The sequence below is a fragment of the Rhinoraja longicauda genome, chromosome 22, assembly GCF_053455715.1.
Source record: "Rhinoraja longicauda isolate Sanriku21f chromosome 22, sRhiLon1.1, whole genome shotgun sequence".
Taxonomy (NCBI): Eukaryota; Metazoa; Chordata; class Chondrichthyes; order Rajiformes; family Arhynchobatidae; genus Rhinoraja; species Rhinoraja longicauda.
In genome coordinates, this window is record NC_135974.1 from 37607639 (window position 1) to 37632425 (window position 24787).

General features: G+C 48.3%; 1 protein-coding gene across 2 annotated transcripts in view; it reads right to left on the minus strand.

The window, feature by feature from the left end:
- Positions 1-1080: 1080 nt before the first annotated feature.
- l3mbtl1 (L3MBTL histone methyl-lysine binding protein 1) overlaps positions 1081-24787 on the minus strand; it is a 46570-nt gene continuing 22863 nt past the window's right edge. For both annotated transcript variants that reach the window (XM_078419182.1, XM_078419181.1), the window contains exons 10-22: positions 24333-24468; positions 22985-23076; positions 20950-21101; positions 17989-18065; positions 16709-16794; positions 16497-16607; positions 14203-14317; positions 12939-13041; positions 8813-9010; positions 5975-6036; positions 4648-4745; positions 3652-3714; positions 1081-2290 (exon numbers count right to left, since the gene is read on the minus strand). In XM_078419182.1, coding sequence (XP_078275308.1) covers positions 2141-2290; positions 3652-3714; positions 4648-4745; positions 5975-6036; positions 8813-9010; positions 12939-13041; positions 14203-14317; positions 16497-16607; positions 16709-16794; positions 17989-18065; positions 20950-21101; positions 22985-23076; positions 24333-24468 — 1443 coding nt within the window. In that variant the 3' untranslated portion in view covers positions 1081-2140. The remainder of the gene's footprint in view (positions 2291-3651; positions 3715-4647; positions 4746-5974; positions 6037-8812; positions 9011-12938; positions 13042-14202; positions 14318-16496; positions 16608-16708; positions 16795-17988; positions 18066-20949; positions 21102-22984; positions 23077-24332; positions 24469-24787) is intronic.

Genomic DNA, 24787 nt, shown 5'->3' on the forward strand with positions numbered 1-24787 from the left:
TTGAAAACAACACATGCTTTGAGGGCCATGATTTTGAACTTTAAGGACTTGATCCTTTTTGGCACAGTTCAGATATCTGCAGTGGAATGTACATAAAGGCTGGGAACTGTGATTGTTTTTCAGAAAAAATAATAGTTGAAATGCTATGAAGTTAAACCAGCTGTGCAAATATTTGTAGGGTACCTCGACATGGAGTTTCAAGCACAACTTGACAAGCAGTCATTCCAAGACTCACACGCCCAGTTTCTTTTTACATCCTGCCCTGTTTAAGGAGAAAGTCAGCAAATGTAGATGTACCTGGGAGCCTGCGGCCTGCAACTAAATGACAACTAAGTGCTGGAGTAACTCAGCGGGTCAGGCAGCATCTGTGGAGAACATGGATAGGTGACGTTTCACAGAATGCTGGAGTAACTCAGCGGGTCAGGCAGCATCTGTGGGGAACATGGATAGGTGACGTTTCACGGAGTGCTGGAGTAACTCAGCGGGTCAAGCAGCATCTGTGGGGAACGTGGATAGGTGGCGTTTTGAGTTGGGATCCCTCAAATTCCTTTGTTATGATAATAACAATCATATAAATCCAGAACAGAGGACTCTTTTGTACATTTCTATATCTGAACATTCAGTTTAATTTCTCAGCAGGAAGTATTTATCTTTAACTAGCTCAGATAAAACTCACAGAGATAAGTTCTAAGTGCTGATTCAGAGATTTATTTTCTTGCTGTGTGCTATTTACTAAGGATTCAATTCTGCTTTTAAACTATTTAATATCTTGAAACAAGCAATGGAATATTTACAAATGAACTAGAACATGCCTTTCTGTTCAGGCCCACACGTCTTTGGGATGTGGGAGGAAACCGGAGCATCCGGAGGAAACCCACGCGCTCACAGGGAGAATGTGCAAACTCCACACAGACAGTACCCGAGGTCAGGATGGAACCCGGGTCTCCGGCGCTGTGAGGCAGCAGCTCTACCCGCTGCACCACCGTGCCACCCAATGTTATGACAAATATTCCAAAATGAGATGGGAGGCTTCAGAAAGTAAACATAGAACAAAATTATTTAAACAAAGTAATTTATTCATAATTTTTTATCCCATTTAGAGACCTTTACAGAAGAGATGAAGCAACAGTCAATACAGATCCATGATATCACTGCACTGCCCAAACCAGACATGGTATGTACACAGAACTCCAATAGAAACACAGGGCCATGACTTGTATGTGATTCACACCAGCTCATACATAGACAATACAACGAGGTTCACAAATAGCAGCCGACAGTGTAAGCAGAAACGTCTCGGCACCATGACATGACAACTCTGTAACCCCTTTAGTGGAGGCATTAACATTAACTAATAATAAGTAGGTAAACACATGCAAAAACAGCAGGAGAGGGAACATCATATGAACTGATTATTGACAATAATATTTAACTGTATCCAGCAAAATCCCCCAGACTGAAGGGATGTTTCTACAGGTGAGGTGGGGAGTGAGTGCTGGCATTACACTACACTCTGACTACAACAACCCTGCCATCAAGGCTTTCTGAAAGTCAGTGGGGCCGTTAGGACAGCAAGTAAGTGCCCAGTCAGTATGAAATATACACAACTTAGGACAGGTGAGTGGTGGAGGTTGGAGAGTAAAACTCCACTTGTGTCAGTGTGGCAAGATCGTTTCACTGGATCCAAACAGTCAGAAAGTTTGCAATCTGAGTTTTATGTAAGACTTGTATAACTATTAAACATGTACAAAATGCATCACATTCTCTTCAGTTGTCACCTGTAACCACATTTCTCAATAATTTATTAAATAATTCAAAATAGTACTGAACTCATATACTATTTGAATGTTATTTACTGTACAGCAATACTTTGATAATTTTTATAAAAGAGATAAATAATCGTGTCATTGAATTACATTTAAAATGTCACAGTATAACTCACAAAAACTCACAATGGATTCCATGAATGGGAATATGATCTAATCCGTGACGTTGAAATAAATTGCTCAGAATCTGTAACTGCCCGTTCATTGTGAAGATACTAATACAATGTGTGTCATTCAACTTTCTTGCCATGCAAAAACAAAAATAACAACAGAGTTTTCTGCATTTCCCAGGCAGTTTTACTTTCTCTATAAGATTATGTAGAATTTGAATTCAAAGGGCTATCATCTGTGTTTTTGAACATAAGTATAGAATTATAAATCTTCAAAGCTGGGCCAAGTTTAATGCTCATAATCTTCACAATATCTACTTGCGTTAACAGAAGAAAGGCCTCCCCATCGATCGACTGTGAAGAGAAAGTGCAGCATTTTAAGACAGGCCGGGGCATGAGAATTAAAAAGTCAGGTTACAAGCCTCAACAAAACACAGAGCACTGGAGGAACTCTGCGGGTCAGGCAGCATCTGCGGAGGGAATGAACAGGCTTATTCCTTAAAGTGTCATGAAGAATAAGTTTGAACAATGATCCATGTTCAGGGTGATTAAGAAGACAAATATTTTGACGTAGGTCGTTAATAGAAAAATTGTTTACAAAAGGCCATTAAATAGCATGAAGAGGAACTTCAGCTAAATATGTGGGAAGGAACTGCAGACGCTGGTTTAAACCGAAGATGGACACAAAATGCTGGAGTAACTCAGCGGGACAGGCAGCATCTCTGGAGAGAAGGAATGGGTGAGGTTTCGGGTCGAGACCCTTCAGCTAAATATACAGTGTGTCCAGAGTGCGGTGCAGTGTCCGTTAGAACTTGAATGAATGGCACCAGAGTGCAGGCTGCCTGGAATGTGTGTGCAACGGGTGCAGCTAATGCCTCTGCTCACTCCCACCCCCAACGCTGCTGTCTATGTGGAGTTTGCAGGTTCTCCTTGTGGCAGCGTGGGGTGCTACGGTTTCCTCTCACATCCCAAAGTGGTACAGCTTGGTTGATTGTGTAGGAACAAAAGCTGCAGATGCTGGTTTAAAATCGAAGGTGGACACAAAATGCTAGAGTAAGTTAGCAGGTCAGGCTCTGGAATTCCTTCTCTCCAGATGCTGCCCGACCCGCTGAGTTACTCCAGCACTCTGAAACGTCACCTATCCATGTTCTCCACAGATGCTGCCTGACCCGCTGAGTTACTCCAGCACTCTGAAACGTCACCTATCCATGTTCTCCACAGATGCTGCCTGACCCGCTGAGTTACTCCAGCATTTCCTGTCTGGATTGGTTGATTGTTTTGCAATTGTAAAATACTAGTTGTGAGTGGGCGAACCTGAGGGGAGTTGATGGGAATGGGGGGGGGGACAGGTTTCACGGAAATAACTGGGGAAATTTAGATTGTCCTGCTCACCAGCAGGGACTCAATGGGCTGAAATTGCTTCCATCAATTGATTCATAGGTGCATACAGCACAAATAGACTATTCGGCCCATTGATCCATGCTAACCATCACAGTAAGGCTGACCCCACTTTTATCCCCCACACATTCCCGTCAACTCCCCAAGACTCTATCGCACGTCTTCATACAAAGGCCATAGAGGGTAGCCAATTAACTCACCAATCTACATGTCTTTGGGAAATGGGATCCCCCCCTCAGTCACAGGGAGAACGTGCAAACTCCACACAGAGAGCAGCTGAGGTCAGCATTGAAGCGGGTCACGAACGCTGGCCTTACCTCCTCTTTGAAGTGCTTTGCCTGCTGTTCACAACCAGTAAGTTTCTGAACAAAGTTTCCCACCTGGAACACACAAACAAAATCATACATCCATCCTGCAGATAATTTGTGCAGTGAATCACCAAAACAAATCTGTCTTTAAATAGCTACGAGTGAATAAACACACTGAGGTAAGTGCTTACAGTTACAGTTAAATATTTTAAATCACTCTGAACAAAGTTAATTAGAAGTGAACCATCAGGTCATAAGGAATAGGAGCAGAATTAGGCCATTTGGCCCATCAAGTCTACTCTGCCATTCAATCATGGCTGGTCTATCTCTCCCTCCTAACCCCATTCTCCTGCCTTCTCCCCATTACCCCTGACACCCGTACTAATCACGAAACAACAAACAGTGCCAACAAGAGAACTGTCGGAGGCACAAGGAACTGCAGATGCTGGAATCTGGAGCATACGCAAAGTGCTGGAGGAACTCAGCGGGTCAGGCAGTGTCTGTGAAGGAATGGACAGCAACGTTTTGGGTCGAGGCCCCTCCTCTGGACTCATGACCCTTCCAGACACATTTCAGAGAATTATGAATTTAAACAGAGACAACCTACAGAGGCCCAGGTGTGGAACTGTTAGCAATTGTCCAATCAGGCAGCTTTAGTTCAGAACATTGATCAGGTCAATTCCTGGAGTGTAACAAGGTCATACCTTTAGAATGGAGATGAGGGATACATTTCTTTAGTCAGAGGGTGGTGAATCTGTGGAATTCTTTGCCACAGTCGGCGGTGGAGGACAAGTCATTTTTAAAGCAGAAATAGACAGGTTTTTGATTAGAATGGGCGTCAAAGGTTGTGGGGAGAAAGCAGAAGAATGGGGTTGAGGGGGAGGGAGAGATAGATCAGCCGTGATTGAATGGCGGAGTTGACTCAATGGGCCGATTGGCCTAATTCTGCTCCTAGAACTTATGAGCTTTTAATTTAAACGGTGACATCCTCGCTGGTTTTCTTACCTCCTCGATAGTCCACTTGGCCACCTTGGTGGCGCTGATCCCAGCGACCCCTGGAAGCAGCTTGCAGTGTTGTTCCCAACACAAGGACAGCGAATGAGCTGGATGTGGGCAACAGGGCAGACACAAAGACTGATTAGAGTCAGAGAGTCACAGAGTGAGACAGTGTGGAAACAGGTCCTTCAGCCCAACTTGCCCACACCAGCTAACATGTCCCAGCTACACTAGTCCCACCTGCCCGCGTTTGGTCCATATCCCTCCAAACCTGTCCCATCCATGTACTTGTCTAACTGTTTCTTAAACGTTGGGATAGTCCCAGTCTCCACTACCTCCTCTGGAAACTTGTTCCATACACCCACCACCCTTTGTGTGAAAAAGTTACCCCCCAGATTCCTATTAAATCTTTTCCCCTTCACCGTGAACCATTGATGATTGATGTAAGATGTGTGGCATCCCACCTTATGGAATGTCCAATAACATCGCATCAGGAAACACCAAGATGGCCATGGTCATTCGGCTCATGCTAAACATCCTAAACATTTGGTCCCTTCTAATTATCGTAAACATTTATTTTATTTTCTGGACTTAGGTCGAAAGGCTTTTTTTTAGATAGGAAGAAGTTCCAACTGTATTTGAAACATATAGGAAAAATCTGCAGATACTGGTTTAAACCGTAGACACAAAAGAACTGGAACAACTCGGTGGGTCAGACAGCATCTCTGGAGAAAAGAAATAGGTGACGTTTCGGGTCTGAAGAAGGGTCCCTACCCAAAATGTCACCTACTCCTTTTCACCAGACATGCTGCCTGACCCGCTGAATTACTCCGTTTTTTTGTGTTTACCTTGTATTTGAAACATGATAAATTGTTGATAATTTAGTATAAACTAAATGAACAAGTTTAATTGTATCTGAAGGGAAGAGGAGAAATCAAATCCAAACAAAAGGAGCTCAAGGAATAAGGTTGGAATGTTTTGTCAGGTCTTGTGTACGTTTATTCACGGGACACTTCAATTAAGAAAACTGGACGACATCTACTTTTCATCCATGACTTCCACAAAAGGCACAAACTTCTGGAAGTACCTGTAAGGTGAAACTGGAAATGGCAAACTCTGTAAGTGTATGTTCACGCTCACTGGCCACACTTTCAATGGGTGAATATTCTCTGTATGAACTGACAGAAAACAGACTGACTGCTTGTGACGTTTGTTGACTGAAATTTATACCCTTATGAATAGATGTGGTGAAACCTGACACAAGCTAGTGCAGCTCAGTCAAATAATAAATAGATGAAATAACACATCCTGCACGGATCCTTGTGTTTCTACTCACTCTGAAAGCTGACTTTCAACTCATCCTGTTGAAGCTTGTGGTACTTGGGAGGCCGTCCAATTCTGTTCAAAAGACAAACAGCAGAAGGTTTAAGGAAGGCAGATTAAAATCGCCCAAAGCTGGAGTTTCTTTGTAAGCCAGTGGGCTGTGTCTCATTGACTTCTGCCATGACTTCCTCTCAGATCCCAGCATGATCAGCTTTTGATGTTGATTTGAATATTGGACTTCCAGGTAGCCAGGGTTCTGCACATGTGCTGTTGAGCGGATATTTGTTTACAAACCCGTGGTGCTGCTGCAAGTAATGTCTGAGGTAAGAACACCTCTGCTCAGTCCGCCTAGGCCTACCTGATCTCCCGGTTAACGCCCCCTCCCATTCCCACACTGATATTGTCCACGTGCACTTTGGCAAGGCTTTTGGCAAGGTCCTGCATGGTCGGACGGTTCTGAACTTGAGATCACATGGGAACTAAAGGACGTTCTTCAGAATTAAAGGACGTTCCTTTAGGAAGAAGATGAGGAGAAATTTCTTTAGTCAGAGGGTGGTGAATCTGTGGGATTCTTTGCCACAGAAGGTTGTGGAGGCCAAGTCAGCGGATATTTTGAAGGCAGCTTCAAAGCTGGGATGCGGATTTGCTAGTTCCTTTTGTCTCCTAAATTAATTTCCACCAATTTTGACAAATTTCAAAGGAACTGACCCGAAACATCGCCTGTCCATTATTCCCTCCACAGATGCTGCCTGACCCTGCTGAGTTCCTCCAACACTCAGTGCTTTGCTGAAGCAATCTGATTCAGTGCCTGTGTGTAAATATATTAAAAGCAGTGCATGTAATCCGTGTGGCGATAGGAACAAGTAGTGACCATCCTGTTGACCAGTGGAAGCCGGGCGAGCTGCATGGGTCACGATGATGCATGGGCGTGTGAAGACCAGAGACCCAGCTAACGATGACAGAGAGCGCTCTGTCCCCCCTGACCCCGAGCTTAGCTGTTCCTCTCGCCAGTGAAGACCTTCCGTTGCTGTGTTGATCACCAAATCGCAAATTTGTGCACTATTTTTTAGTTGGATGGTTTTTCATGTTAATTTTGTATCCGGCACTGTCTGCACAAGAAGCCGATGGGATATTGGTGAGTCAACTGGTTACTGTTTCTCTCAATCACTTTATTGTCCTGACATGTTTTAATGTTTATTTCATTTTCTTTTGGTGTGTTTGTCTAAAAGCTCATGCAGAACAAGTTTATTTTTCTTTTTATATAAATAAATGCATCAACGTATGATAATGCATGGGTGTACATAATGTGTGTGTTGGCGATACACAGAGGGCCAGCAAACAGTGGAACAGGAGAGGAACTTGAGCAGACGGAGGGAGGCAAGGGTCAAGTTAACATAACACTTGCAACGTTGTGGAAGATGTTGGTCAAAGCAAGGGTCGACTGGGCTTGTATTCACTGGAATTTACAAGGATGGGAGTGGATCCTCTAGAAACATATAACATTCTTAAGGGATTGGACAGGGTAGATGCAGGAAAAATTGTTCCCGATGTTGAGGGAGTCCAGAACCAAGGGCCACAGTTTAAGAATAAGGGGTAGGCCATTTAGGACTGAGATGAGGAAAAACTTTTTCACCCAGAGAGTTGTAAATCTGTGGAATTCTCTGCCACAGAAGGCAATGGAGGCCAATTCACTGGATGTTTTCAAGAAAGAGTTAGATATAGCTCTTAGGACTAATGGAATTAAGGGATATGGGGAGAAAGCAGGAACAGGGTACTGATTTTGGATGATCAGCCATGACCATATTGAATGGCGGTGCTGGCTCGAAGGGCCGAATGGACCAATCCTGCACCTATTTTCTATGTGTTCACTTTATGTTACTAGTCTAAAATACATCTGTACTCCCAAATATCAAGAAATTAAAGAACTAAGTGCATTTAGATAGAAACTTTAGATAGATTTTTTGTTGTTGTCACATGTACCATGAAGGTACAGTGAAATTATTTGGTATTTGCATACACAGTATACAAAAGAGTTGCCACACAGGTGCCGACTAAGTTGCAAGTGTGTGTGTACAAGTGTGTGTGTGTACAAGTGTGTGTGTGTACAAGTGTGTATGTGTGTACAAGTGTGTGTGTGTGTACAAGTGTGTGTGTGTGTGTGTGTACAAGTGTGTGTGTGTGCAAGTGTGTGTGTGTGTGTGTGTGTACAAGTGTGTGTGTGTGTGTGTGTACAAGTGTGTGTGTGTGTGTGTGTGTACAAGTACAAGTCTGCATTTATTGAGACTTTTAAAAGACATTTGGACAGATATAAGGATGGGGTTTAGATGGCTATGGGCCAAATGCAGGCAAATAGAACAAGCCTAGTATGGCTGGCATGGACAAGGTGGGCTGAAGGGCCAGTTTCCGTGTTGTACAGCTCTACCACTCTCTGGTACTAAGGTAAATACAGCTTTGTACTAATTGTTGCTTTTTGATGAATAAAATATCAATGACCTTGGGATTCACCTGTTAAAATGACAAATTACACTCCCCTTGTCTGTGGAGCTCATTGCAACAGAAGGCTGTGGAGGCCACAAGTCAGTGGATATTTTTAAGGCAGAGATAGATAGATTCTTGATTAGTGCGGGTGTCAGGGGTTATGGGGAGAAGGCAGGGGAATGGGGTTAGGAATGAGAGATAGATCAGCCATGATTGAATGGCGGCCTAGACTTGATGGGCTGAATGGCCTAATTCTGCTCCTATCACTTATGACCAAATGGGGCTGAAGGGAAACATCCATCAAACATGCATGAACTCCTGAGCTGTGCCTTGCAGGTAGTCCCCAATGTCCACTGGCATTCATCACTATTACCTCCCGTGATGTCTTGATTTCTTTCTTCGTCCAAATGACAAAAAACTTCTTTTTCGCGATGACCCCTCAGCGTTTGGCAGATCCAACTTCATCTTGGCTTGATTCTTCTCAGCCAGTGGGCAGCCTGACAACCGATGGTGGGCAATGAATTTCCCAGTGACGTGGCCTGAACCATCACAGCCTGGGGTGGGGCACTTCCTGCAGTGAGAGAGAGCAAGACAAGTCAGCCAAACCCATGCTGAACAGTGAACAGAGCCCCCCCTGCTGATCCTGCCCCACCCTGGGGAACTGTTACACACTGCCCCACCCCGGGGGACCCTTACACACTGCCCCAACCCTGAGGACCGTTACACTTTGACGCACACTGGGGGACTGTTACACACTGCCCCAACCCTGGGGGACCCTTACACCTTGCCACAACGTTGATGGAACGTTTGACGCTGCCACAATGCTGGGGCAGTGCGGGCGGTGGTGCAGCGGGTAGAGCTGCTGCCTCACAGCACCAGGGACCCGGGTTCGATCCTGACTACAGGTACTGTCTGTGTGGAGTTTGCATGTTCTCCCTGTGACCACGTAAGATTTCTCCGGGTGCTCTGGTTTCCTCCCACCCTCCAAAGACGTGCAGGTTAATTGGCTTTGCTAATGATTATAAATTGTCGCAAGTGTGTGTAGGACAGTCAGTGTAGGAGGTGATCGCTGGTGAGCGCGGACTTGACGGGCCGAAGGGCCGGTTTCCTCGCTGTATCGCTAAACAAAAAACTAAACACTGATGGAACGTTAGACCCTGCCATAACCTTGATGGAAAGGCAAATCCGAAACTCACAAGGAATCTTGGATTTGCCCAGCTGCCCAGCTGTTGGCAGTGTCATTAGGCTGGAACAGGTGCTGAGTGGAGATATGAGCATATTACTGGGAGTGGGGAGATATATACAACATAGAATATTAATGTTGTTACTTAAACCTCAACTACCTCCTCTGGGAGCTCAGTCCATATACTCACCACTCTGTGTGTCAAAGATTTGCCACTCTAGTTCCCGTTACTGTAAACCCATGCCCTCTAGATCTTGATTCCCCAACCCTGGGAAAGTTATTTGTTTCCTTCAACTACCCCTAACCCTGGCAACTACCCCTAACCCTGGCAACTACCCCTAACCCTGGCAACTACCCCTAACCCTGGCAACTACCCCTAACCCTGACAACTACCCCTAACCCTGACAACTACCCCTAACCCTGACAACTACCCCTAACCCTGGCAACTACCCCTAACCCTGGCAACTACCCCTAACCCTGGCAACTACCCCTAACCCTGACAACTACCCCTAACCCTGGCAACTACCCCTAACCCTGGCAACTACCCCTAACCCTGGCAACTACCCCTAACCCTGGCAACTACCCCTAACCCTGGCAACTACCCCTAACCCTGGCAACTACCCCTAACCCTGGCAACTACCCCTAACCCTGGCAACTTGAGCATTCAAACAACAGAAAGACAATTTGAAGTCTGACTCAAACCAAGACGTAATTTGTAAATAAAATAATTACTAAGCTCACACATGGTTCAGTGGTGTGCTTATACATAACAGAATCATCGAGTTACAGACCCGCTCCGGAACAAGTCTTTCACCACTGAGTTTGTGCCAACGTAATGTAAAAAAATCCAGTCTGCTCCAATCTACCATTCCTTGCCCATGTCTTCCAAAACCTTGTCTGTCAAATATTTACCCAGTTGCCAGTTTTAGGCTGTAGTTGAGTCTGCACATGGTACATCGTACAAAACCTTTCCTCATATCATTTGTCTGGTGGTAATCAGTTTATATTCTGTCTCTACTGGTTCTTGATCCCTCTGCAAATGGGACGGTTTCTCTCTACCTCTCCCCACGATATAATCCTTGGTGATTTCCTGCCTAGTGCGAGCCTGCTGGGACAAATCCCTCTCCTGCCTTTCACCAAACCTCACAAAGAAGCACAAATCTAGCCGGCTTGGAATAAAGTCCCGTCAGATGCAAATGTAACCATGTACTCTTTAGTTAAACTGCGACCCGTGAACAGACTCTCCAATCGGCTCCACAGTAACACTGACTGCACCTTCCTTTCACCGACTGGCGAGGGAGAGGGAAGCATCTCTCTGTTCACTGGTGGGCTGCTGTGACAGACCGCTCCCGGCAGGCCGTGCAGCCGGCGAGGCCGGAGCTCCCATGGGACGGACCCCGCGGCCGGGGTCAGTGGGGCCCACGTGGGTCGGAGCCGCGGCTGGGACCAGGGCCGGGGCCACCGAGGGCCCGGCAACGATGGTGGAGAGGTCGGTGCGGCGGTCGATGATGGCGCTGACCGACGGACGAGGATGGACACGTGGAAGTGAGGACGCCGCTGCCGGAAGAAGGAACAAAGGTGGAGCCGTGAAGGGGGGAGAACAATGGACATGGGGGACCCGCCGTGGGGGGGTGGGGGAGAGGACGGGAACAACAAAGGGGGACTGGGCACGGACACAGTGTATATTTTGTAACTTTGTTGGCGCCCTTTACGTGGCGACTATTTGCATACCTTGTGTATGGAAGGAAAGAATCTCATTGTGGCTTGTCACATGTGACAATAAAGTATTCACTCACTCATTCACTCACTCACTCACTCACTCACTCACTCACTCACTCACTCACTCACTCATTCACTCACTCACTCACTCACTCACTCCCTCACTCACTCACTCCCTCACTCCCTCACTCACTCACTCACTCACTCACTCACTCCCTCACTCACTCACTCCCTCACTCACTCCCTCACTCACTCACTCACTCCCTCACTCACTCACTCCCTCACTCACTCACTCACTCCCTCACTCACTCACTCCCTCACTCATTCACTCACTCACTCACTCACTCATTCATTCACTCCCTCACTCACTCACTCCCTCACTCACTCACTCACTCACTCACTCACTCATTCATTCACTCCCTCACTCACTCACTCACTCACTCACTCACTCACTCACTCCCTCACTCACTCACTCACTCATTCACTCACTCACTCACTCACTCACTCACTCACTCACTCACTCCCTCACTCACTCACTCCCTCACTCACTCACTCACTCCCTCACTCCCTCACTCATTCACTCACTCACTCACTCATTCATTCACTCCCTCACTCACTCACTCCCTCACTCACTCATTCACTCATTCACTCACTCACTCACTCACTCACTCCCTCACTCACTCATTCACTCACTCACTCACTCACTCACTCACTCACTCACTCACTCACTCACTCCCTCACTCCCTCACTCACTCACTCACTCACTCCCTCACTCACTCACTCACTCACTCCCTCACTCACTCACTCACTCACTCACTCACTCACTCACTCCCTCACTCACTCACTCCCTCACTCACTCATTCACTCATTCACTCACTCACTCACTCACTCACTCACTCACTCACTCATTCACTCACTCATTCACTCACTCACTCACTCACTCCCTCACTCACTCCCTCACTCACTCACTCATTCACTCCCTCACTCACTCACTCACTCACTCATTCATTCACTCACTCACTCACTCACTCACTCACTCATTCACTCACTCACTCACTCACTCACTCACTCATTCACTCATTCACTCACTCACTCACTCACTCACTCCCTCATTCACTCACTCACTCCCTCACTCACTCATTCACTCACTCACTCATTCACTCACTCACTCACTCCCTCACTCATTCACTCACTCACTCACTCACTCCCTCACTCACTCCCTCACTCACTCATTCACTCACTCACTCATTCACTCACTCACTCCCTCACTCACTCACTCACTCACTCACTCACTCACTCACTCACTCACTCACTCACTCACTCACTCACTCCCTCACTCACTCACTCCCTCACTCACTCCCTCACTCACTCACTCCCTCACTCACTCACTCACTCATTCACTCACTCACTCACTCCCTCATTCACTCACTCACTCCCTCACTCCCTCACTCACTCATTCACTCACTCACTCATTCACTCACTCACTCATTCATTCACTCACTCACCCACTCACTGAGCTACACTGTTGTGTAGGGTGTTGAGGACTGGGTACAGCTAGCCTGACCCACAGAGCTGTGGCCGAGTGCCCGGAACGTACCGGTGATGCGTGGTGTACTTTGACGCTTTGCCATGACCGATACTCTTCCACACCGGCGCTGGGCAGCGCTTCAGCCCGACATCGGCTACGGAATCTGCAGATTCTGCAACAGAAAGCTGCTGGTTAAACCCCTGTCACCGTTAATACCTTTCCCAGCACCACTGTTACTTTCAGCTGATCAATATCGCCCCCATTGAGTCAGTCTGGATTGGATTAGAGGTGAAACACTGACAAATATTCAACATTCTCACTCCGTGCTCTTTTGATTTTTAATGGAGACTCTGATTGTTCATCAAATGAGTCTGAAGAAGAGTCCCGACCCGAAACGTCACCTATCCATGTTCTCCACAGATGCTGCCTGACCCGCTGAGTTACTCCAGCACTCTGTGAAACGTCACCTATCCATGTTCTCCAGATGCTGCCTGACCCGCTGAGTTACTCCAGCACTCTGTGAAACGTCACCTATCCATGTTCTCCACAGATGCTGCCTGACCCGCTGAGTTACTCCAGCACTCTGTGAAACGTCACCTATCCATGTACTCCACAGATGCTGCCTGACCCGCTGAGTTACTCCAGCACTCTGTGAAACGTCACCTATCCATGTACTCCAGAGTTTGGCCCATATCCCTCTAAACCTTTTCTATTCATTAAATCAGAAGCACATATCCTCATGGGAATATTTTATTGGACGACCTAAAGGCCAAAATCGTTTGTATAAAAAGACACAAAGTGCTGGAGTAACTCAGTGGGTCAGGCAGCATCTGTGGAGAACATGGATAGGTGACGTTTCACAGAGTGCTGGAGTAACTCAGAGAGTCAGGCAGCATCTCTGGAAAGAAGGAATGGGTGACGTTTTGGTTTGAGATCCTTCTTCAGACTGAGGAAGGGTCTTGACCTGAAACATCACCCATTCCTTCTCTCCAGAGATGCTGCCAGTCCCGCTGAGTTACTCCAGCACTTTGTGTCTATCTTCGGGGTAAACCAGCATCTGCAGTTCCTTCCTACACATTATTAATTTACGCATCCCGAATTGAACATTGAGTAAGTTGATAAGGCGAGGGGAGGGGGAGTGGAGGAGAGAGGAGGGGAGTGGAGGAGATGGGAGGGGAGTGGAGGAGATGGGAGGGGAGTGGAGGAGATGGGAGGGGAGGGGGGAGGAGAGAGGAGGAGATGGGAGGGGAGTGGAGGAGATGGGAGGGGAGTGGAGGAGATGGGAGGGGAGGGGGAGTGGACGAGAAGGGGGAGGGGAGGGCACCAGACTCACTGGCTGGGTGGTGGAGTGTGTGTCCTGTGCGGTGACACCAGCCGGCTGGGTGTAGGTCTGCATCATCAGTGTCCACCCAGTAGCTGTACGCATGGTTGCATCCGTCAAAGCAGATCTGTGATGAGAGTCGAGAGTGTTAATTGTCATATCTGCTCACAACGGAACACTTCCATTCTTCCCTGCAGCAGCAGAACAGGTCACAAACACAGCACTCGTAGAAACACCAATGGACAAAAACAAGTTTTAAATTACCACCTCTGACCTGCCTGCACATAGTTTTGTACAATTGGCTGCTTCCATTATCTAATAAATACACTTTACCCCCAACGTTGCAGAAGTGACCATCGTCCAAAAAAATGTTATTTGCTGTGAAATGTTTTACATGAAATACAGCACAGAAACAGGCCCTTCGGCCCACCTTGTTCACACTGACCAACATGCCCCATCTACGCCAGTCAAAGAACCATTGACAATGACAACCCATAGCCACTGTACAGAGTTTAATACAGAGAAGTGTGAGGTGGTCCATCTTGGAAAGTAAAACCAGGGCCTTCACAGTGACAGGGCTCTGTGGAGTGTTGTAGAGCAGAGGGGTCTAGGAGCGCAGGTACACAGTTCCCAGGTAGACAGGGAGTGTTGTAGAGCAGAGGGGTCTAGGAGCGCAGGTACACAGTTCCCTGGAATGAGCGTCACAGGTAGACAGGGAGTGTTGTAGAGCAGAGGGATCTTAGAGCGCAGGTACACAGTTCCCTGAAGTGGGCGTCACAGGTAGACGGGGAGTGTTGTAGAGCAGAGGGATTTAGCAGGTACACAGTTCCCTGAAATTGTCGACTTAGGGTGGCCAAGATGGTTTTCGGCACATTGGCCATTATCAGTCAGAGTATCGAGTATAGAAGTTGGGAGGGGGGCAGTTGTACAAGACATTTGTGAGGCCACATTTACAGTATAGGAAAAATGTTGGTAAGCTGGAAAGGGTGCAGAAAAGATTTACGAGGATGCTGCCAGGACTCGAGAGCCTGAGCTACAGGGAGAGGTTGAGCAGGCTAGGACTATCCCTTGGAGTGCAGGAGGATGAGGGGTGAAGATTATTTCTTATGATGTTATGGTCATAGAGGTGTACAAGATAATGAGAGGAATAGATCGGGTCAATGCACAGTGTCTCTTGCCCAGAGAAGGGAAATCGAGGACCAGAGGATAGATAAAGGTAAGGAGGGAAAGATTTAATAGGAACCTGAGGGGCAACTTTTGTTTAACACAAAGTGTGGTGGGTGAATGGAACGAGCTGCCGGAGGAGGTAGTTGAGGCAGGGACTATCACAATGTTTAAGAAACATGTAGACAGGTGCATGGATAGGATATGTTTAGAGGGATATGAGCCAAACGCGGGCAGGTGGGACTAGTGTAGATGGAGCATTTTGGTCGGTGTGGGCAGGTGGGACTAGTGTAGATGGGGCATGTTGGTCGGTGTGGGCAGGTGGGACTAGTGTAGATGGGGCATGTTGGTCGGTGTGGGCAGGTGGGACTAGTGTAGATGGGGCATGTTGGTCAGTGTGGGCAGGTGGGACTAGTGTAGATGGGGCATGTTGGTCGGTGTGGGCAGGTGGGACTAGTGTAGATGGGGCATGTTGGTGGGTGTGGGCAGGTGGGACTAGTGTAGATGGGGCATGTTGGTCAGTGTGGGCAGGTGGGACTAGTGTAGATGGGGCATGTTGGTCAGTGTGGGCAGGTGGGACTAGTGTAGATGGGGCATGTTGGTCGGTGTGGGCAGGTGGGACTAGTGTAGATGGGGCATGTTGGTGGGTGTGGGCAGGTGGGACTAGTGTAGATGGGGCATGTTGGTCGGTGTGGGCAGGTGGGACTAGTGTAGATGGGGCATGTTGGTCGGTGTGGGCAGGTGGGACTAGTGTAGATGGGGCATGTTGGTCGGTGTGGGCAGGTGGGACTAGTGTAGATGGGGCATGTTGGCCGGTGTGGGTAGGTGGGACTAGTGTAGATGGGGCATGTTGGTCGGTGTGGGCAGGTGGGACTAGTGTAGATGGGGCATGTTGGTCGGTGTGGGCAGGTGGGACTAGTGTAGATGGGGCATGTTGGTCGGTGTGGGCAAGTTGGGACTAGTGTAGATGGGGCATGTTGGTCAGTGTGGGTAAGTTGGGACTAGTGTAGATGGGGCATGTTGGTCGGTGTGGGCAAGTTGGGCCGGTGGGGCTGTTTCCGTGCTGGGTGACACTGAGACTCAATATACTTTGCAACAGTTAAAGGTGCAGACTATTGCGGTGGAGAAATATCATGGTTCACCTTTAACCGGTGGTCGTCAACATCTATAACGGTAGCCACACGGACCAGCCGAGGATTACGCCGATCCACAGCCTCCAGCTTCATGTTGACCTGGAAGGTGTGCGGTGACCGCTGGAACAGAAGGAGACTTCATTTCACCAAAAGAAACCACAAATTAAATATTGCAAACATTGCGGAGAAACTACTTTAAATGTAAAAACCATGTTACTCACTGTTTTAAACGCACGAGCAGGGACAGCAGAGGACCCAGTCTCTTCCAGGTACCTGTCCCAGGAGAACTGCTCAGGCTGGACGTAACCTGGAGGGTCAGAGCCTCCGTTAGTCCCTGTAGGACTTTACCCGTACCCTACACCAGACTTTACCCGTACCCTACACCAGACTTTACCCGTACCCTACACCAGACTTTACTCAGATGGAAACATAGAAAATAGGTGCAGGAGTAGGCCATTCAATATGATCATGGCTGATCATCCAAAATCAATACCCCGTTCCTGCTTTCTCTCCATATCCCTCGATTCCTTTAGCAGTAAGAGCCGAGCTATCTCTCCCTCCTAACCCCATTCTCCTGCCTGCTTCCCCTAACACCCGTACTAATCAAGAATCTATCTATCTCTGCCTTAAATATATCCACTGACTTGGCCTCCACAGCCTTATGTGGCAAAGAATTCCACAGATTCACTACGCTCTGACTAAAGAAATTCCACCTCATCTCCTTCTTAAAAGAACGTCCTTTAATTCTAAGTCTATAACCTCTAGTCCTAGACTCTCCCACTAGTGGAAACATCCTCTCCACATCCACTCTATCCAAGCCTTTCACTATTTGGTACATTTCGAAGAGGTCCCCCTCATCTTTCTAAACTCCAGTGAGTACAGGCCCAGTGCTGACAAACGCTCATCATAGGTTAACGCTCATTCCTGGAATCATTCTTGTAAACCACCTCTGAACTCTCTCCAGAGCCAGCACATCCTTCCTCAGATATGGGGCCCAGAATTGCTCACAATATTCCACATGTGGCCTGACCAGCACCTTATAGAGGCTCAGCATCACACACACCCCTGTGCCCAGCGCCTTGTACAGCCCCAGCATCACACACACCCCTGTGCCTAGCGCCTTGTACAGCCCCAGCATCACACCCCTGTGCCCAGCGCCTTGTACAGCCCCAGCATCACACACACCCCTGTGCCCAGCGCCTTGTACAGCCCCAGCATCACACCCCTGTGCCCAGCGCCTTGTACAGCCCCAGCATCACACACACCCCTGTGCCCAGCGCCTTGTACAGCCCCAGCATCACACACACCCCTGTGCCCAGCGCCTTGTACAGCCCCAGCATCACACCCCTGTGACCAGCGCCTTGTACAGCCTCAGCATTACATCCCTGTGACCAGCGCCTTATACAGCCCCAGCATCACACCCCTGCTTGGGTACACAAGCCCTCTTGAAATAAATGCTGGCATTGAGGTTACTTTCTTTAGAGCCCTGTTCTCCTCTTACCTTGCGGAGGTGTCAAGGGTTTTCCATGTTGTTGGCACCAGCCCACAGGATGGATGTAGGGACTGCTGGCATCACACCTGGCACAGAAATACCGTGTTACAGGTGGCTGGCCCAACCATCCCCTCTCTCAGGATGGCACACAGCCCTGAGAAAAGCACCAAGATACCAACAACATTCTCAAAGGGAGAACGTGCAAACTCCACACAAACAGCACCCGAGGTCTCAGCTGAATCTGGATCTCTAGCGCTGTGGGGTAGCGGTTTTATTAGCTGAGCCACTGTGCAGTCCTTTCTAGGATGGGTTGACAGAAGAGTTGCTTTAGTTTAGTTTAGTTTAGAGACACAGCGCGAAAACAGGCCCTTCGGCCCACCGAGTCTGCACCGACCAGCGATCCCAGCACATTAACACTATCCGAACACAACCCCCCTACACATACACACACAAACCCCCTACACACGCACACACAACCCCCCTACACACACACACACACCCCTACACACACACACTACCCCCCTACACACACACACTACCCCCCTACACACACACCCCCCTACACACACACAACCCCGCTACACACAACCCCCTTACACACACACACAACCCCCCTACACACACACACACCCCTACATACCTGTACACTCCAAAGACGTACAGGTATGTAGGTTAATTGGCTTGGTGTATGTGGAAATTGTCCCTGGTGTGTGTAGGTTAGTGCTAATGTGTGGGGATCGCTGGTCGGCGCGGACTCGGTGGGCCGAAGGGCTTGTTACGGTGGTGCATCTCTAAACTAAACTAAACTAAACTATTGCTGCACTGTCATGAGATTTAGAGCCCATAATCTGGGGACATAGAATGAATGGGGTTGAGAGGGAATGATAGCTCAGCCATGATGGAATGGCGGACTGGACTCAATGGGCCGAATGGCCTAATTCTGCTCCTAGAACTTCGGAACTAAACTGTGACGGTTTGTGATGTGAGTTATCAAGCACCTGCATCTAACTTCATACTTCTGGCATGTTTGGAGATGAGAGCTGGGATAAGCTGGTTGTTAGATTCATGGAGAGGCCAGACAACAGCAAGTACATTCTCAAGGCTGCCCCAGCACTGCTGGCTTGTTTCAGCTACTCCCCCTCACATGCAGAGGCAGACCCCTATACACACAACCCTTCACACACACACACCCCCCTACACACACACACACCCCTACACACACACACACCCCCTACACACACACACACCCCTTCACACACACACCCCCCCTACACACACACCCCCCTACACACACACACCCCCCTACACACACACACACCCCTTCACACACACACCCCCCCCTACACACACACACCCCCACACACACACACAACCCCACACACACACACCCCCCTACACACACACCCCCCTTACACACACACAACCCCCCTACACACAACCCCCCTTACATACACACAACCCCTATACACACAACCCTTCACACACACACACCCTACACACACACCCTACACACACACCCCTACACACACACTCCTGCTACACAACCCCCTACACACACACACCCCCCTACACACCCAACCCCCTACACACCCCCCCTACACACACACAACCCCCCTACACACACCACCGCCCTACACACACAACCCCCGTACACACACACAACCCCCTACACACACAACCCCCTACACACACACAACCCCCCTACACACACCCCTCCTTACATACACACAACCCCTATACACACAACCCTTCACACACACCCCTACACATACAACCCCCTACACACACCCCCCCCTACACACACACACCCCCACACACACAACCCTGCTCTTTAGACAAAACATTCATCGTTCTAATCTCATAAAACACATTGATTTAGAAAACTAAAACCATATGATGCTGTGATAATAGAATTAATTAAAAAAGTCACAAGTTGATGGAATACGCCATTCATTAAGTCTGAAGAAGAGTCTCGACCTGAAACTTCACGCATTCCTTCTCTCCACAGATGCTGCCTGACCCGCTGAGTTACTCCAGCACTCTGTGAAACGTCACCTATCCATGTTCTCCACAGATGCTGCCTGTCCCGCTGAGTTACTCCAGCATTTTGAGTCTACACACGCCATTCATTAAGATCTTCTTAATTAGTACGGGTGTCAGGGGTTACGGGGAGAAGGCAGGAGAATGGGGTTAGGAGGGAGAGATAGATCAGCCATGATTGAATGGTGGAGTTGACTTGATGGGCTGAATGGTCTAATTTCACTCCTATCCCTTATGAATCAGGAGTGAACCACTCTGGGGGCATTCGCTTCCCTGAATCTTCAAATGCCTCAACACAGCTGCCAACAACCGCAGAACTGCCTGAGCACAGGAGGAAAGAAAAAACACACAGGCTCATTCTGCAGAAAAAAAATAATATTAATCCACGTCAGAATTGTTTAAATGCTTTGTCAGTCTTTTTGTTGCAGGAATTTTCCTCTTCAATCTAAGCTTAAATTAGTAGAAACAAGGAACTGCTCATGCTGGTTTACATAAAAGGACCCAAAGTGCTGGAGTAACTCAGCGGGTCAGGCAGCATCCGTGGAGAACATGGATAGGTGACGTTTCACAGGGTGCTGGAGTAACTCAGCGGGTCAGGCAGCATCTGTGGAGAACATGGATAGGTGACGTTTCACAGAGTGCTGGAGTAACTCAGCGGGTCAGGCAGCATCTGTGGAGAACATGGATAGGTGACGTTTCACAGAGTGCTGGAGTAACTCAGCGGATCAGGCAGCATCTGTGGAGAACATGGATAGGTGACGTTTCGGGTCAGGACCTTCTTCAGACCTAGTTAGTTAGTCTAAATGAGTTGTGTTTTCTCTTTGTATCTCATTATTTCATTTTATCCTCTGCTGCCTCTTTCCTCAAGGCTTTTCCTGCTCCCATTTATTTGTCCACCTTCCAGATTCGGCGACCAATCGAGAAGCCTACCAGTAATCATACGTGTCGTCCCAGTTGTCGAAGTGCACCAGGAACCTGCTGTCCACGATGTCGGTCACCGTGGCCACACAGATCAGCGATGGGTTCATGCGGTCCACGGCCTCCAGCTTCATCCCAACACGGAACTCCAAGGGGGTACCCACCTGACAAACAACATCATTACCACTGGCCCGCCAACCACGTCGCCAAGTGACACACCTGAACTCTGTGCAGAAAATGGCCGCCTCTCCAAGATCAGGAGACAATGTCATAAGACAAACGGAGAATGTCACCGTTTTAAATAAAGATTCACGTGACAGAAGAATTAGACCATTCGGCCCATCAAGTCTACTCCACCATTCAATCATGGCTGATCTATCTCTCCCTCCCAGCCCCATTCTCCTGCCTTCTCCCCATAACCCCTGACACCCGTACTAATCAAGAAGTCCCTGCATACTCGTGCAAAGGTCAGCAGGCTGGTTCATGCCGCTTTCCCCGTTGGGAGAAGGCCTGCTAGTTTGGAGAAGGCCTGCTAGTCTGGAGGAGGCCTGCTAGTTTAGAGCGGGCCTGCCAGTTTGGAGAGGGCCTGCTAGTCTGGAGAAGGCCTGCTTGTCTGGAGAAGGCCTGCTGGTTTGGAGAGGGCCTGCTAGTGTGGAGAAGGCCTGCTGGTTTGGAGAAGGGCTGCTGGTTTGCAGAAGGCCTGCTAGTCTGGAGAAGGCCTGCTGGTTTGGAGAAGGCCTGCTAGTTTGGAGAAGACCTGCTAGTTTGGAGAGAGCCTGCTAGTCTGGAGAAGGCCTGCTAGTTTGGGGAAGGCCTGCTCGTCTGGAGAAGGCCTGCTAGACAATAGACAATAGGTGCAGGAGTAGGCCATTCAGCCCTTCGAGCCAGCACCGCCATTCAATGCGATCATGGCTGATCACTCTCAATCAGTACCCCGTTCCTGCCTTCTCCCCATACCCCCTCACTCCGCTATCCTTAAGAGCTCTATCCAGCTCTCTCTTGAAAGCATCCAACGAACTGGCCTCCACTGCCTTCTGAGGCAGAGAATTCCACACCTTCACCACCCTCTGACTGAAAAAGTTCTTCCTCATCTCCGTTCTAAATGGCCTACCCCTTATTCTTAAACTGTGGCCCCTTGTTCTGGACTCCCCCAACATTGGGAACATGTTTCCTGCCTCTAATGTGTCCAATCCCCTAATTATCTTATATGTTTCAATAAGATCCCCCCTCATCCTTCTAAATTCCAGTGTATACAAGCCTAATTGCTCCAGCCTTTCAACATACGACAGTCCCGCCATTCCGGGAATCAACCTAGTGAACCTACGCTGCACGCCCTCAATAGCAAGAAGATCCTTCCTCAAATTTGGAGACCAAAACTGCACACAGTACTCCAGGTGCGGTCTCACCAGGACCTCTTTGCTCCTATACTCAACTCCTCTTGTTACGAAGGCCAACATTCCATTGGCTTTCTTCACTGCCTGCTGTACCTGCATGCTTCCTTTCAGTGGCTGGTGCACTAGGACACCCAGATCTCGTTGAACATCCCCTCTTCCTAACTTGACACCATTCAGATAATAATCTGCCTTTCTATTCTTACTTCCAAAGTGAATAACCTCACACTTATCTACATTAAACTGCATCTGCCATGTATCCGCCCACTCACACAACCTGTCTAGTTTGGAGAAGGCCTGCTAGTTTGGAGAAGGCCTGCTAGTTTGCAGAAGGCCTGCTAGTTTGGAGAGGGCCTGCTAGTTTGCAGAAGGTCTGCTAGTTTGGAGAGGACCTGCTAGTTTGCAGAAGCTCTGCTAGTTTGGAGAAGGCCTGCTAGTTTGGAGAAGGCCTGCTAGTTTAGAGTAGGCCTGTTAGTTTAGAGTAGGCCTGCTAGTTTAGAGTAGGCCTGCTAGTTTAGAGTAGGCCTGCTAGTTTAGAGTAGGCCTGCTAGTTTAGAGTAGGCCTGCTAGTTTAGAGTAGGCCTGCTAGTTTGCAGAAGGCCTGCTAGTTTGGGAGAGCCCAGTGTGAGAGAGAGCGTAAGGATGGAGGTACGCACTGCGCTTTGACTGATGAAGAGATGTTTGCCGGCAGCCTGGGACTTGGTGACCCGCAGGTAACTTGGCCAACTGAATTCCTCGTCCTTGTAGCCTGTAACGGGAACACAGTGGTGTTACTGTCTCAACCAAAACAATCCTCGGCTGCATAATGTCGCCCCACTTCACCCCTTGTGTTGATGTGATGCTGAAGTGCTGCTGCTTTGATGGTTATAGTGTTGGGCTGATGCTGAAGTGCAGCTCCTTTGATGGTTATAGTGTTGGACTGATGCTAATGCAGCTGCTTTGATGGTTATCGTGTTGGGCTGATGCTAATGCAGCTCCTTTGATGGTTATCGTGTTGGGCTGATGCTGAAGTGCTGCTGCTTTGATGGTTATAGTGTTGGGCTGATGCTGAAGTGCAGCTCCTTTGATGGTTATAGTGTTGGGCTGATGCTAATGCAGCTGCTTTGATGGTTATCGTGTTGGGCTGATGCTAATGCAGCTCCTTTGATGGTTATAGTGTTGCGCTGCTGCTAATGCAGCTCCTTTGATGGTTATAGTGTTGGGCTGATGCTAATGCAGCTTCTTTGATGGTTATCGTGTTGGGCTGATGCTAATGCAGCTCCTTTGATGGTTATCGTGTTGGGCTGATGCTAATGCAGCTGCTTTGATGGTTATCGTGTTGGGCTGATGCTAATGCAGCTCCTTTGATGGTTATCGTGTTGGGCTGATGCTAATGCAGCTGCTTTGATGGTTATCGTGGTGCGCTGCTGCCATCTGCTGGAAGCACCGATTCTTGTTTCATTAGTGTTGGCCCTCAATTGCTGCCAAACTGCAAGAAAATAATCCTGGACATTTTCTAAAGCTTTAGAATATTAATTATAAAACACAGCAAAATATTCATTATAGAGAACAGAACAGCAAACACAATTATCAGGGAAAATCTGATGAAATTATTGGTGCGATTATTTAATGCAGATGGGGCAGCACGGTGGCGCAGCGGTAGAGTTGCTACTTTACAACGCCAGAGACCCGGGTTCAACCATGACTACAGGTGCTTGTCTGTACAAAGTTCGTACGTTCTCCCCGTGACCCGCGTGTAGGATAGTGTTAGTGTGCGGGGATCGCTGGTCGGCGCGGACATGGTGGCCACAGGGCCTGTATCTCTAAACTAAACTAATGCAATCTTAAGCTGCATAAATCTTGTTAAAGATGGTATAAAGTTCTGCCACATGTGCAATTCTGAATGGCAGATTTGACAATACATCACATGTTGTGTGGAGGGCTGGCCTGTTTAATGTATCTCCACACTGGGCTAGTTGGACAATTGTACCTGTCTGAGAGCAGGAGGACCAAGGTGTTCCTCACCTCTGGGCAGATACAAGTGGTGACCTGTCCTCTCACACCAGCCTGCAGGATGGATGTCTGGACAATCAGCATTCACCCAGAAATCGTGACCTTCAGAGTAGCCATCGAAATGGAGCCGCACACGGTAACCACACACCTTCCGGGAAGAAGAAACAGTACACACGTTCAGAAGTGATAGGAGCAGAATTAGGCCTTTCAACACATCATGTCCACTCCACCATTCAATCAGGAATACCCTACTCTACACACCTTCCCTTGTCAATATCCCGCTCCACACTATCCCCATGTCAATACCCCACTCTACACTATCCCCATGTCCATACCCCACTCTACACTATCCCCATGTCAATACCCCACTCTACACTATCCCCATGTCAATACCCCACTCTACACTATCCCCATGTCAATACCCCACTCTACACTATCCCCGTGTCAATATCCCACTGCACTATCCC